Source organism: Photinus pyralis, unplaced genomic scaffold, assembly GCF_008802855.1.
Source record: "Photinus pyralis isolate 1611_PpyrPB1 unplaced genomic scaffold, Ppyr1.3 Ppyr1.4_LG1, whole genome shotgun sequence".
NCBI classification, from domain to species: domain Eukaryota; kingdom Metazoa; phylum Arthropoda; class Insecta; order Coleoptera; family Lampyridae; genus Photinus; species Photinus pyralis.
The window spans coordinates 36885373-36896532 of record NW_022170249.1 but is presented as its reverse complement, the minus strand read 5'-3'; the positions used below and the strand labels follow the sequence as shown (position 1 = coordinate 36896532).

General features: G+C 32.8%; 1 protein-coding gene and 1 long non-coding RNA gene across 2 annotated transcripts; both read right to left on the bottom strand.

Moving 5' to 3' along the window:
* Positions 1 to 4421: 4421 nt before the first annotated feature.
* Positions 4422 to 4853, bottom strand: LOC116160707. Its single transcript, XR_004143295.1, has 2 exons — positions 4592 to 4853; positions 4422 to 4541 (listed from the first exon to the last, which is right to left on the bottom strand). It is a non-coding gene; the product is annotated as an uncharacterized LOC116160707 (long non-coding RNA).
* A 65-nt stretch (positions 4854 to 4918) lies between these two features.
* Positions 4919 to 10496, bottom strand: LOC116160484. The gene is made up of 4 exons (XM_031473687.1): positions 10076 to 10496; positions 6892 to 7010; positions 5742 to 6838; positions 4919 to 4984 (listed from the first exon to the last, which is right to left on the bottom strand). The coding sequence occupies exons 2-4, from the start codon at positions 6992 to 6994 to the stop codon at positions 4919 to 4921; spliced, it is 1266 nt and encodes a 421-aa protein (XP_031329547.1). The 5' UTR covers positions 6995 to 7010; positions 10076 to 10496.
* Between the last annotated feature and the right edge of the window lie 664 nt (positions 10497 to 11160).

The following is an 11160-nucleotide window of genomic DNA, read 5'->3' as shown; positions in this document are numbered from 1 at the left end:
AAATATCAATCATATTCATTAACTTACCATTTTTATTCGCCAGCGCCACACTCCTTAAAAACTGGTTGAATTGGTCAGCAACTTCTTGCTGCAGTGGAGGGAGTTTTACAGTGGGGTAGGTGCAGAGATGAACTTCAATCTTGCAACTTTTCAGGTCTTTCAACAGCCGGTGGATGCCTATGCGCATGCTGCGGATTTTTGCATTCTGTAATCAAAAAGAACTCCGTTTATAAATGTTTAATGCAACCGCAGATATGTACTTACCCTGCGTATACCATTTCCGCCAATCAAAACGGTCACCTCCCGAGCCAGCTCCTGTACTCTATGTCCTACCGCAGGTTTCGTAAGGCTCTCTTCCGGAGCTGGCCAATCGTTTGGCCACCTATGGCCAGCTCCACAAAAACCCTTCTGCGGTTAGAAGGTACAGGATTGTAGGTCGAGGCTCTTCGGGCCAACTGGGCAGTGGCCAGTCTCCTCAGGTTCGAATCCGCCAACAAGATCACTTCGTTCTGAAACAAAATAAATCATGAGTTAGATATAAAACAGGGGGTTATTTAGTGTGTGGTAAATTACACAAGACGTAAAAACAAACAAAAACAAAGTATTAAGAAAGTGTATAATAGGTAGTACTAACGTTATTAATGACAAGCATCGTTCCTCCAGGCTCCAATTCAACACAATTTACAATTTTGTAGGTACGTACCGGTCAGACTATGAAGAACTGATTCAAATAAAGTAAATTAGGCCACCTATTTATACCAAATACTAACAATAAACGTGATTACGATTTGGAAGCTATTAATTACTGCACAATTAGTGAAAGTGAAAAGGTCTTTAATTTAATTGCTGGAGATTAAGATGTTTTTTGTGACATGCTCCTCTGCATTTAGGGCCTAGACTATCATATTTTATTTGTTTTTCTAAGAGGCATTAGGTACCTTATAAAAGGTTGCTATCAATAGCGTTGATGTCCTTTGCAGTAATTGCAATGATGAAAACAACGTCTGTAGGTAGGTACTTGACAGTGGCGCCGCCAGAAAAATTTCAATGGGTGGACCAATCTGGGGCCAATATGCTTTAGGTTGGGCCATAATTCGATAGACTTGTGTTATATATGGGAGGAGTATCAGTATCAATAAATCATTTTTTGCACTCCTTCGTTCTAAATCGCGTTTTCCCAATAAAACATGAACGTCGGGAACGTCAATTTTACAATTGACTATCTACTTTCGCGCACTAGTGCCTAAAAATTCAACGAAATTATCTATTTAGTGCTTTAGAGGAAAGAGAAAATAAATTGTTGGCCACCAAAACTGCTGGCCAACCCAGTGTCTTTGTGGTCGGAGATTTAAGAAGACCCAGCAGGGCACTACTAAAGATCGATACCATTTTATATGATATTGAAACTGTACTAAAAGCAGTGGATACATGCTTCAAGTCCTTTTTTTCCCTGAACGCTAAGTACCCGAAGGAATGCGAGGCATGCTGGACATACATTCAAAAAAACATATGAAATAAATACGGTAAATGACGTACGTTATAATTCCGTATCTAGTGTTCAATCAGATTTATTAAGTGAGCTACAAATTATTACTGAACCATCTGCTGAATAATTATTTGTTTCGCTAAATATATTTCGGTAAGTTGTATTGCAATGTTATGTAAAGTATGCTTAAACAAATTTAGTAACTTCAAGGGTTTTTTGTGTCACTTCAAAACTAACCACAATGGAAAATATTTGTCATGTCCCGATTAATTATGCTTTCGAAATTTTACCACACTAAAGTCTTTAAGAAAACATTATAATAATACTCATTGTTTTAATTCAGCAAACACTATTCAAAAAGATTGCACTACTGGTGTCTCCCAATCTCGATTCTTGGATACTCATCAACCCGAACATAATTTATCTAGACAGGATGATTGCAAAATTGCCCCTCTGAGCTTAAATAGAGAAAGTGTATATATTAACAAGTTGAACTTAAGAATTACCGAACTGCAAATTTTACTATTAACTTTTATAGAAAAACTATTTCCTACAAACAAGGTACCTAGAAAATATGTATTTAGTTTCATGCAAGAAGCTGTAATTATGTGCGATTTCATCATATCAGCATTTGTTGACAACTTGATGGAATTTGTTGATGATCCTGGCACCAAGCAATTAATTATTACGAAACGTGCAAACTTTTCCCAATCTTTTCGAAGATTAGCTTTAGATTTTTCGTCAGAACAAAGATTTTGCAATTTTTTAACAAGATTAGGTGTCTTTGTTAAACCTGAAAATCTCATCATTGGCTCTCAGATGAAAACTATAGTAAAAAATAAACTAAAAATTAGAGCTTTACAGAAAATATGCATCACTTATGTACCATTACGAAAGACGTTACAAAGCTTGTTTGAAATATCCAATTTTTTCGAAATGGTTAAAAATTATATGGAATATCTAGAATCTGAAAATAATATAATTTCTAATTTTGTTCAAGGTAAATACTGGAAAGGAAATCGTTTACATTTTGGAGACAAATTTGTAGTTCCTTTGTTTCTTTATTTTCACGAATTCGAATGCGGCAATCCTCTGGGTTCTCACTCAGGGATTAATAAGATTGGTGCTGTATACTTCAACATACCTTGTATACCGCCAAATGTGATCAGAAAACTAGAATATATTCACTTAGCAATGCTTTTTAAAAGTTCTCACAGAAAAAATTTAGGCAATAAAAGAATTTTTCAAAATCTTATTGACGAAATTCGATATCTTTATGAAGTTGGTATTGAGGTAAAAGTAAATAACAGAACTGAAAAGATTTACTTTGATTTGGGATTGATTATTGGGGATAATTTGGGGCAAAACATGATACTAGGATTGATAGAAAGTTTTAGTGGAGGTTTTCCATGTCGTTTGTGCAAATCTCCCAAAAACAGTTGGCCTTCGCTTTCAGTTGAAAGTGAAGAGTTTTTAAGGACGGAGGAAAATTATGATGAAGATTTGCTTAATAATATTTCAGAAAGTGCAATAAAATCTAATTGTGTTTGGCATGCAATACCAAATTTTCATTTAACACGTAATTATGCTTGTGATTCAATGCATGATGTTTTTTTTGGAAGGAGTTGCAAAGTACGATTTCATTGCTATACTTCAATACTTTATTATAGATAACAAGATTTTCTCTATGAATGTATTAAACTATCGTATTCAGGTACACTCATAAAAATCATTTGGGAAATTTACCTTTAAAATAAGGGGCAACTATGTTACCTCTTATCTTAAAGGTATTTTTTTCTGTAAAGTATTTCTGCCTAAAAAAGTGTAATATTACCTTTCATTGTGAAATATATCGGGTAAATTTCCATGCTATGTAATATTACCTAATAAATTTACATTTGCCGTGTAATATTACCTTTCATAGTGAAAAATATGGAGTAATAATGTCCATGCAATGTAATATTACCTAACAAATTTACATTTGTCGGGTAAGTTTCACAGTAATTTTACCTACGAAGTAAAAATGTACAGGAAAATTGCCATAAAAATTACATTTGGAAGGTAAAGCTTCCTGGTAATTTTACACACAATGAAAAATCTTTGGGAAATTTACCTACTTAAAATAAATACCTAAATATATTATAAATTTATTCATTTGTTTAAATTGCCACAGTAATTTTGCAGTTAAAAATTACGAAATTTTTTCTCAAAAATTATAAAGCATTGAAGATATTCGCAGTATATATGTGAGTAACTATTGGTAGCTATCCATCTTATAACGACTCAAAAAGGGGTGATATTGACTAAGTGGATTGATAAAGACACTAAACCTTCCCCATACTTCTTTTAATTATTTCAGGTATTAGATTAAAGGCATTAGGTGACAGCGACTATAGTTTCGACCCGAAGGTCATTATCAAGCTGAAATATTATAATTTGAAACAATGACTAAGACCTAGGTGACCTACCTTAAGTTTAAAGGAACATATAAAGGTGGTTGAAAATTACATATTAAAATGGTACATTTGGTTATCAATATGCTGTAAAACATGTGTTAAAAACGAGTCTAGAAAATAGTTATACTTACGGGGAAAAATTACTAATTAGAACATGGGAACAATAACAATATTAACAATTTAAAAACTTTTTGTCCTCACATATTATAAAACAATTGTTTAAATTAAAGAAATCCACTTAGTCATTGTTTCAAATTATAATATTTCAGCTTGAAAATGACCTTCGGGTCGAAACTATAGTCGCTGTCACCTAATGCTTTTAATCTAATACCTGAAATAATTAAAAGAAGTATGGGGAAGGTTTAGTGTCTTTATCAATCCACTTAGTGAGTAACTATGTTACGTTGACTAGGCTTGAACACTGCAGTCGAGCACGGAACAGTTTATCTTCAATTCCCTCAAAAGATAATAAAATAATGCACGTACTATGTATATATAATAAAATCAAAAATAATACAAATAAAAAACAGTACCTAACTTATAACTTAAAAATATATACCTATATACACTAAATGAAACAAAACTTCATCTTCCTGAACCTAAAAATAAAAAAAAATGTAAATACTTAAAACATTTTGAATATACTTACGTATAATCTATAATCTCGTTGCCTATTCATCTCGCAGTTTGTTTAAAAAAGTGGCTATCTTTGCTTTCGCACACGATTTTCTATTGCGTGTGCCTTGCTGTGGGTGAATTTTTAGAAAGTAACTCTGTATCAATTCCATTGTATTCGCAATTTGTTTGGGATACTCCAGGTTAAAAATGTAATATAACGCAAACATTTGCTGCAGCGCACTCCTTAAATTGCAATTAGAGTTAACTTTCTGACCTTCCATTACGACCAGATATGTTTTTTGGTTATCATCTACAGCTAAAAAGACAAAACTGACTGCATTTTCACAGACATTATATACTAACCACTCTGTAAACATGCAATAGCAGGAGCGTTTGTCGTCGTAGACTCAATATCAGATTCGTCCTAGAAGTAAAAAAAACATTCAGTTAAAATAGAAAGGAAATTTTTTCCATTTTCCAGAGCGCACCATCATGTGGAAACCAACAGTTTTCAACTTTTGTTTTATTTTGTATCATACATCGTTGTATTCGAAATAAAAAATTTTACGCAATATAATATGTACTTTTTTGCGGGTTATATAAAAAATAAAGATTATGATTTCTCTGAAACGAAACTAAAAATCTCCCAACGATGTCTTGTAGAGCTCAAAAAATGACAATGCAAGTGTTTTAAATTTTTTTAGATTTCATTCAGAAAAAAATAAAAGCAAAATCGGTGAATATTCGGAAGACACTTTAATTGCTCCACTTTTCCATTATTTGACCATTGTCCTATTTTCTATGGTTTCCCATGATAGACATTCTTATCTTAGGCACGGTGCATATACAGTGTTTCAAAATAAAGTCCAATATTTTATCCACGTTTAGTACTCATAAAAAATATGCACGACTGCACATTTTTGTTACTATTAAAACATATTCGAAAACAGACTGCACGAGATTAATGACATAATATCGGAAATTCTTTTAACACACTATATATATTTTATATTAGGTAACGCCATTATACCTATCTTCATTTGACAAGTAAATACATGACGGAAACCATCGTTTCCAAATAAAATTGCTTGCCATATAAAGACCGATAAATTGGCCGTCAACAAAACATTCACTCAAGCCACACCTCTTCTTCCATACTGTAATAATACAAAAATACTTACACCAATATTGCAGTATAAAACTGTTAAAGTTTCCTGAAAGTATTTCACGATAATCTGCAAGACGGTCACAATTACTTCATCCTCTTCCCTATCAACGGGAATTTCCTTAATCCATTTCTTATTCAGTCCAAAAGTAAAAAACTTGTTAGATTTTGCAATTAAAGTGTCTGTTAAATTATTAATGCTATGGCCCATTAGTTTTTGGTAATGAAAATATATTCCATTTTTGCATAATAAGATCGGCCATGTTTCTTTAATACTCTGCAGTGATGGTGGTGGTAAACTATTTAAAAATAAACGTTGCTTAGGATACGATTTGTTCATCATGTCTTGTGTTATCTCGTCAAAAGTTTCAAAATCGGCTGTTCTAAGGTAATTTTCCATGTCATCGTTGGTCAAATTATTTTGTATTTCTGGTTGCCAACTTACACATCCAGATTTCAAGTTCATCATTTTTCTTCTTTTGTTGACGGGAATTGGGTTATTTTTCGGTCGCTGTAGTCGTTTTCTTGAAGCTGTTACGTACTTAATTCTTTCTTTCACCTGATTGTATGTTGTAATTGCGCCGTCTCCGATCACAGTGCCATCGTCGTCTCTATCTTGAAAAATTTTAGGGAATTTATCTACGAGTTTTCTTGCAATAATTTTGCATGCTGTGTTGGGAACAAAGCCTTCGGCCACTTCGAGCATTTCGTCAGTAACCAAATGTATCATGTCTTTTATTGACTGACGACAACGTACACCATTTTCAAAATTCTTCATTGCTGTAGAACTCATCTTTTCGTATGGAATTTTGAATGACAGCCACGTATTTTCACTTATTGTACGACTACTACAAGAGCTTGGCGTGGATGCCCTTGTGCTACCACTGTCAGTATCAAATTCAGATAGGTTTTCCACAGTTAATGCAGATGAAGCGGAATCATGCGAATGCATACTCAGATGCGTGTCATCCGCTGCTCTACTCCATTCTTCAGTTTCCTCTAGCACAAGAAAAATTTCCTTATGAAGTATTTTTACAACTTCGTCGTCATCTATTTCGGTCCCATCAGATTCCAAAACTAAGCGTACTCCGTTAATATTAAGTTTTTTGGAAGCTATAACAAATTAATAAAAATACTATGTAAAAACATTGAAACACGTTATATACCTTCAACAATGAGTGTTTTGCACAATTCTGATGTAGATTCGTTCAGGAAAACGACTTTTTTTGCTGTACGCCTTACATTCCACGTTTTGAATATATACGCCATTTTTACAGAAGATTGACTGCGAACAAAAGTAAAAAACAAACATCTCTTACAGGTGAGATTATAAGATTATAATCACAATTGCATCTTTGTAAAATGCATAATGCACTGAGGTGGCAAAGTCCACCCACCCACACTTTTGACATTACGCTTTTTACCAAATTTTCCATATAATTAGTTTTAAACTTAACTAAAATTAAATTTATGTTATGTCAACATATGCAGTAAAATAAAATAATAAAATAATATAAAATAAACAATTCCAATGACATTTCATTCAAAATACAAAACAAAGAAATTTGACAAAAATACAAAGTGTATATAAGACAAAAAAATTGGATCATGAGAGATACTACCGTAAGCATGAAAAAAATTAATCTGAATATTCGAATGGTGCCGATTTAAACGAAAATAATAACTTATTACTGGAACTTAAATACACAAATAACGGTTCATGTGATAACAGGTCACCAAAATTACACCCAGTAATAACATTATTATTTACTTTTTCAGTTTCTTCGAACAGACCTAAAGCCTTGTTCCGAGTGATTTTAACTTCATTTCCAACAAACAGTAAGTTAGTATAGAACTCATTGACTATTATATGTTTAATACGACATAATACAAAGTCATCGTCTTCTGTTTTAGCTATACATACATACATATTTTTGCTAAAAGTTATACCTCGAAATGTCACTCTTTGCGATACTAAAAGTTTTTGGTTTAGTGGTAATGGTGATGAATTAGATATGCATGCTGCTACCACAAGCTCAAAATCTTCAGAGACATATGGAACAGCATCGTCAGAAGTCGCTTTGTTAGTAAAAACGGTTCCATATCCGTGCGTCATAATTTGACTTTGCAATAATTGATGCCTTTCGGATAGAGTATGAAGCACATTTTTGAAATTTGGAGAATGCTTCAAGACATTTTTAAAATAAAGGTGTTTGCTTTCAAATCTGAGAGTCCACAAATGTTTCAATGGCCCAAATTTTTTTATTAGAAACGGGTAGTGTTTTAAGTAATGATGTTTTGGTCTTAAAGGTGTATTTGAAAACAGTGTGGTTCTCAATTCTATATAATCGTAAATCATTAAGCGCAAATGTGCTATATGAATCACCGACAGTTTTGGCGCCATTAATAGTAAATTAATTTCGCGCAATTTTAACAACATTTCCCACGCGGGTTCGTCCTCGAAAGAGAGTTCATGTAAAGCAAAGGGAAATATTTGAAGTATCCTACAATTTTCTGATGCATTACCGGGTAATTTTTCAGACTTTTTAATTGTAGGTATATTTTCATACTTTGATTCAGAGATAAACCTTATTTTTTGTATTTTGTCGTTAAAATAATCGTAGGTAAAATACTTTTTTGCAATAAGATTATTCAAGCAAAGCATAAAGTCACATTGCAACACTCCTTCATAAACATCATGAGCCAAACATGGAGGCAAACCGGGGTTACAAACATGGAAAAACATACACTTATTTAAAACAGAATCGAATTTAACACCTTTTGACGGCTCGCCTGATGTCGCTGCAATAGCCACATCTATTTCATATGAGTGTTGAGTTCTTAATGAAATGGGGTCGGTGTAACTATTTTGAACCGACATTAGTTTTTTACTAATTTCGCAGTATCGGCACATATGACTACTCGTACTAAAATTTTCCACGAAACCACCAATTTGATGACTTCCTAAGTTGTCACCGCAAACTGCAACCACTGTACCCTTTATGATCTCATCTTTTATTAAAATTCCTTCTAATTCCAAAATGTTAATATCTCGAATAATAATATCCATAACTTTATCAAAACCAAACTTTTTAATTGAACTTTCGTAACACAGCGCAACTAACTGAATATGGTCAGTTTTGCTTCTGTTGTAGGAAGGTACATTTGCAATCGTCATGTATATTCCAACAATCTTGTGAATTTTCCTGGACGAACCCAATGGATTACATATCTCAAATGCGTCTTGATAAAGTATGATCTGAAAAGCTGACGGATTATCCTTAAAAAATGTACTATTGCGGTAACATTCGCCATCAAAAAAGTCCGTATATACGTTTTTCTGACAAGTTCTTATGGTTTTCCATTGATCATAAAAATTAGTGTTTGCCATTAAGACTTTTATGGTTTCTAATATTGGGATATACATAAAAAACACCTTTTTTTTGCCACTCTTCTCTAGTAATACTTCAACAGGTTCTACGTAATTAAACTCCTTTTTGTAAAATTTTTTTCTTATGTAAGGAGACCTTAATACACCATTTGCAGAATTGTGTGCGTGATCAAATAAATTTTGGTTTTTTACGACCTTAATAACATCCGGAGATATTTTTTTAGCTTTAAGGAAGCTGCATACATTTTTTTGGCTAATGTCGTAAATATCCGATATCCCATCAATTAATGTTTGCAATGCACTATCTGTTAAAAAATGCTTGGCTTGTAAAGTCAAATAAGTATTTGCCAACGAATGTACATACGTATTCTTTAGGGCCAATTCAAAATCGCCATTTTCATTATAGTCTGTATCGTCCTCAGGTATGCTTATATCGTTTAAAAATGGATTAATATCTTCGGGGGTTACAATACTAAGTGACGAGGTATTCTTATCTGTTTTTGTCTCTGTGGCATTGTAATGGTTTCTATAAAAATGAGATTTAAAATTTGAAACACGAGAAAATTTTTTTGTGTAAGCACAATTCGAAAAAGGGCATTTTATATCAATATTATTTTTAATATGGTTATACATATGTGACAAAAACTGATTATGATTACTAGTAGCTGGGAAGTTACAATTTTCTACATTGCAAATGTACGTGTCGCTAACAGTGGCATTGCGAATTTTAACCTTTTTTTTCATATGAGTTCTATACAAATGCATCTTAAAGCTTTTATAGTTACTATACTGTAAGTAACATTTTTCGTACTTGCAGTAATATCGCACATTAACTATGTTTCTGTGCAGATACTGGTGTGTATTGTACAGTTCGATTGTTGAAAAATGTCGCGTACAAGTACAACATTTAAATACAGGCGCCATGAAAATTAAGGAATTAAATGGTAATATTTACTTACATATACGTCCGTAACCAAACGGCACCAGAGAACCACAACCACTATGAACGATATACCGACACGGTCTAAATTCACTAATTCAGTATTATAAAGGCACTCGTTACTCGTAGTTGAAAAGGTGCAATTCAGCTCACTTATTTTTAAAGCGGTTATAATGTCGCCAGCCTCGTAGTCGCATTTTATTGTTTTTGCTGATAGCGCGTTTACGCTTACACAGGAGCACTGTATTTTGTCAGAGGAAATGATCTCATCGCTTATCATAAGAATTTGTTAGTCTTTGGAATTGAGCTAGGTTAGTAGCAGATCCTGTTTACAGAGTAAATCCTAAATCCAATCGCGTAATTTCCCTGTTAATACCATTGTGCAGGTCAATCAAAATATATTGAATTGATTCTTCAATGTAAAGTCTACCGGCGTAAAATAATTTATAAGTAATATTAACCCTTATAAGAGTAAATTTATAGGCTCAGATTCAAAAATCCAACAACAGAATTTGCATTTTAAGTGCGGGTAAATGAATTTATAAAAGTAAGATTATGTTATGATGAAATACTATAAAAAAGGTGTTTTCGTATCTCGAAGGTGAAAATATCTTGTGGAAAAAAATTTACCATAAGATAATAGGAAAATGTCTGGCTTGTAGTACAAAAACGCGTGAGATTGGGAATATATTATGATATTTATGGTAACACCAACTTAATGTAGTAAAACTACTGCTTATTGGAAGAAGTACCTTTACCTTAGGGGCAAATGCACATCTTTTTAAGGGTAAATTCACTTTCTTATGGTAACTCCAACTTAATGTAGTAAAACTACTACTTATTGGAAGAAGTACCTTTACTTTAGGGGCAAATGCACATCTTTTTAAGGGTAAATTCACTTTCATTTTTTAGAGTGTATTTACAAATGGTCTAGAAATTTCAAATACTCCACCTGCAATATTAGAGGAAGATATTCGGAACAAGAAAATATATTTTTCTGTTCTCTGTGGTGATATAGTTCCTGCGAATAATACCGTATGGAAATTTTACTTATTATTAAAAAAAATTGTACACTTCCTGACTGCCAAAAGACTTCAAATTGGG

Bases quoted from the DNA above. Each gene is read 5' to 3' on its own strand.
- LOC116160484 (XM_031473687.1), bottom strand. From the start codon at position 6,994: ATGGCGTATATATTCAAAACGTGGAATGTAAGGCGTACAGCAAAAAAA. The intron at 6,839-6,891 runs GTATATAACGTG...AATTTGTTATAG, and splicing joins CAAAACACTCATTGTTGAAG to CTTCCAAAAAACTTAATATT. The intron at 4,985-5,741 runs GTAAGTATTTTT...TTTTACTTCTAG, and splicing joins TTTTATACTGCAATATTGGT to GACGAATCTGATATTGAGTC.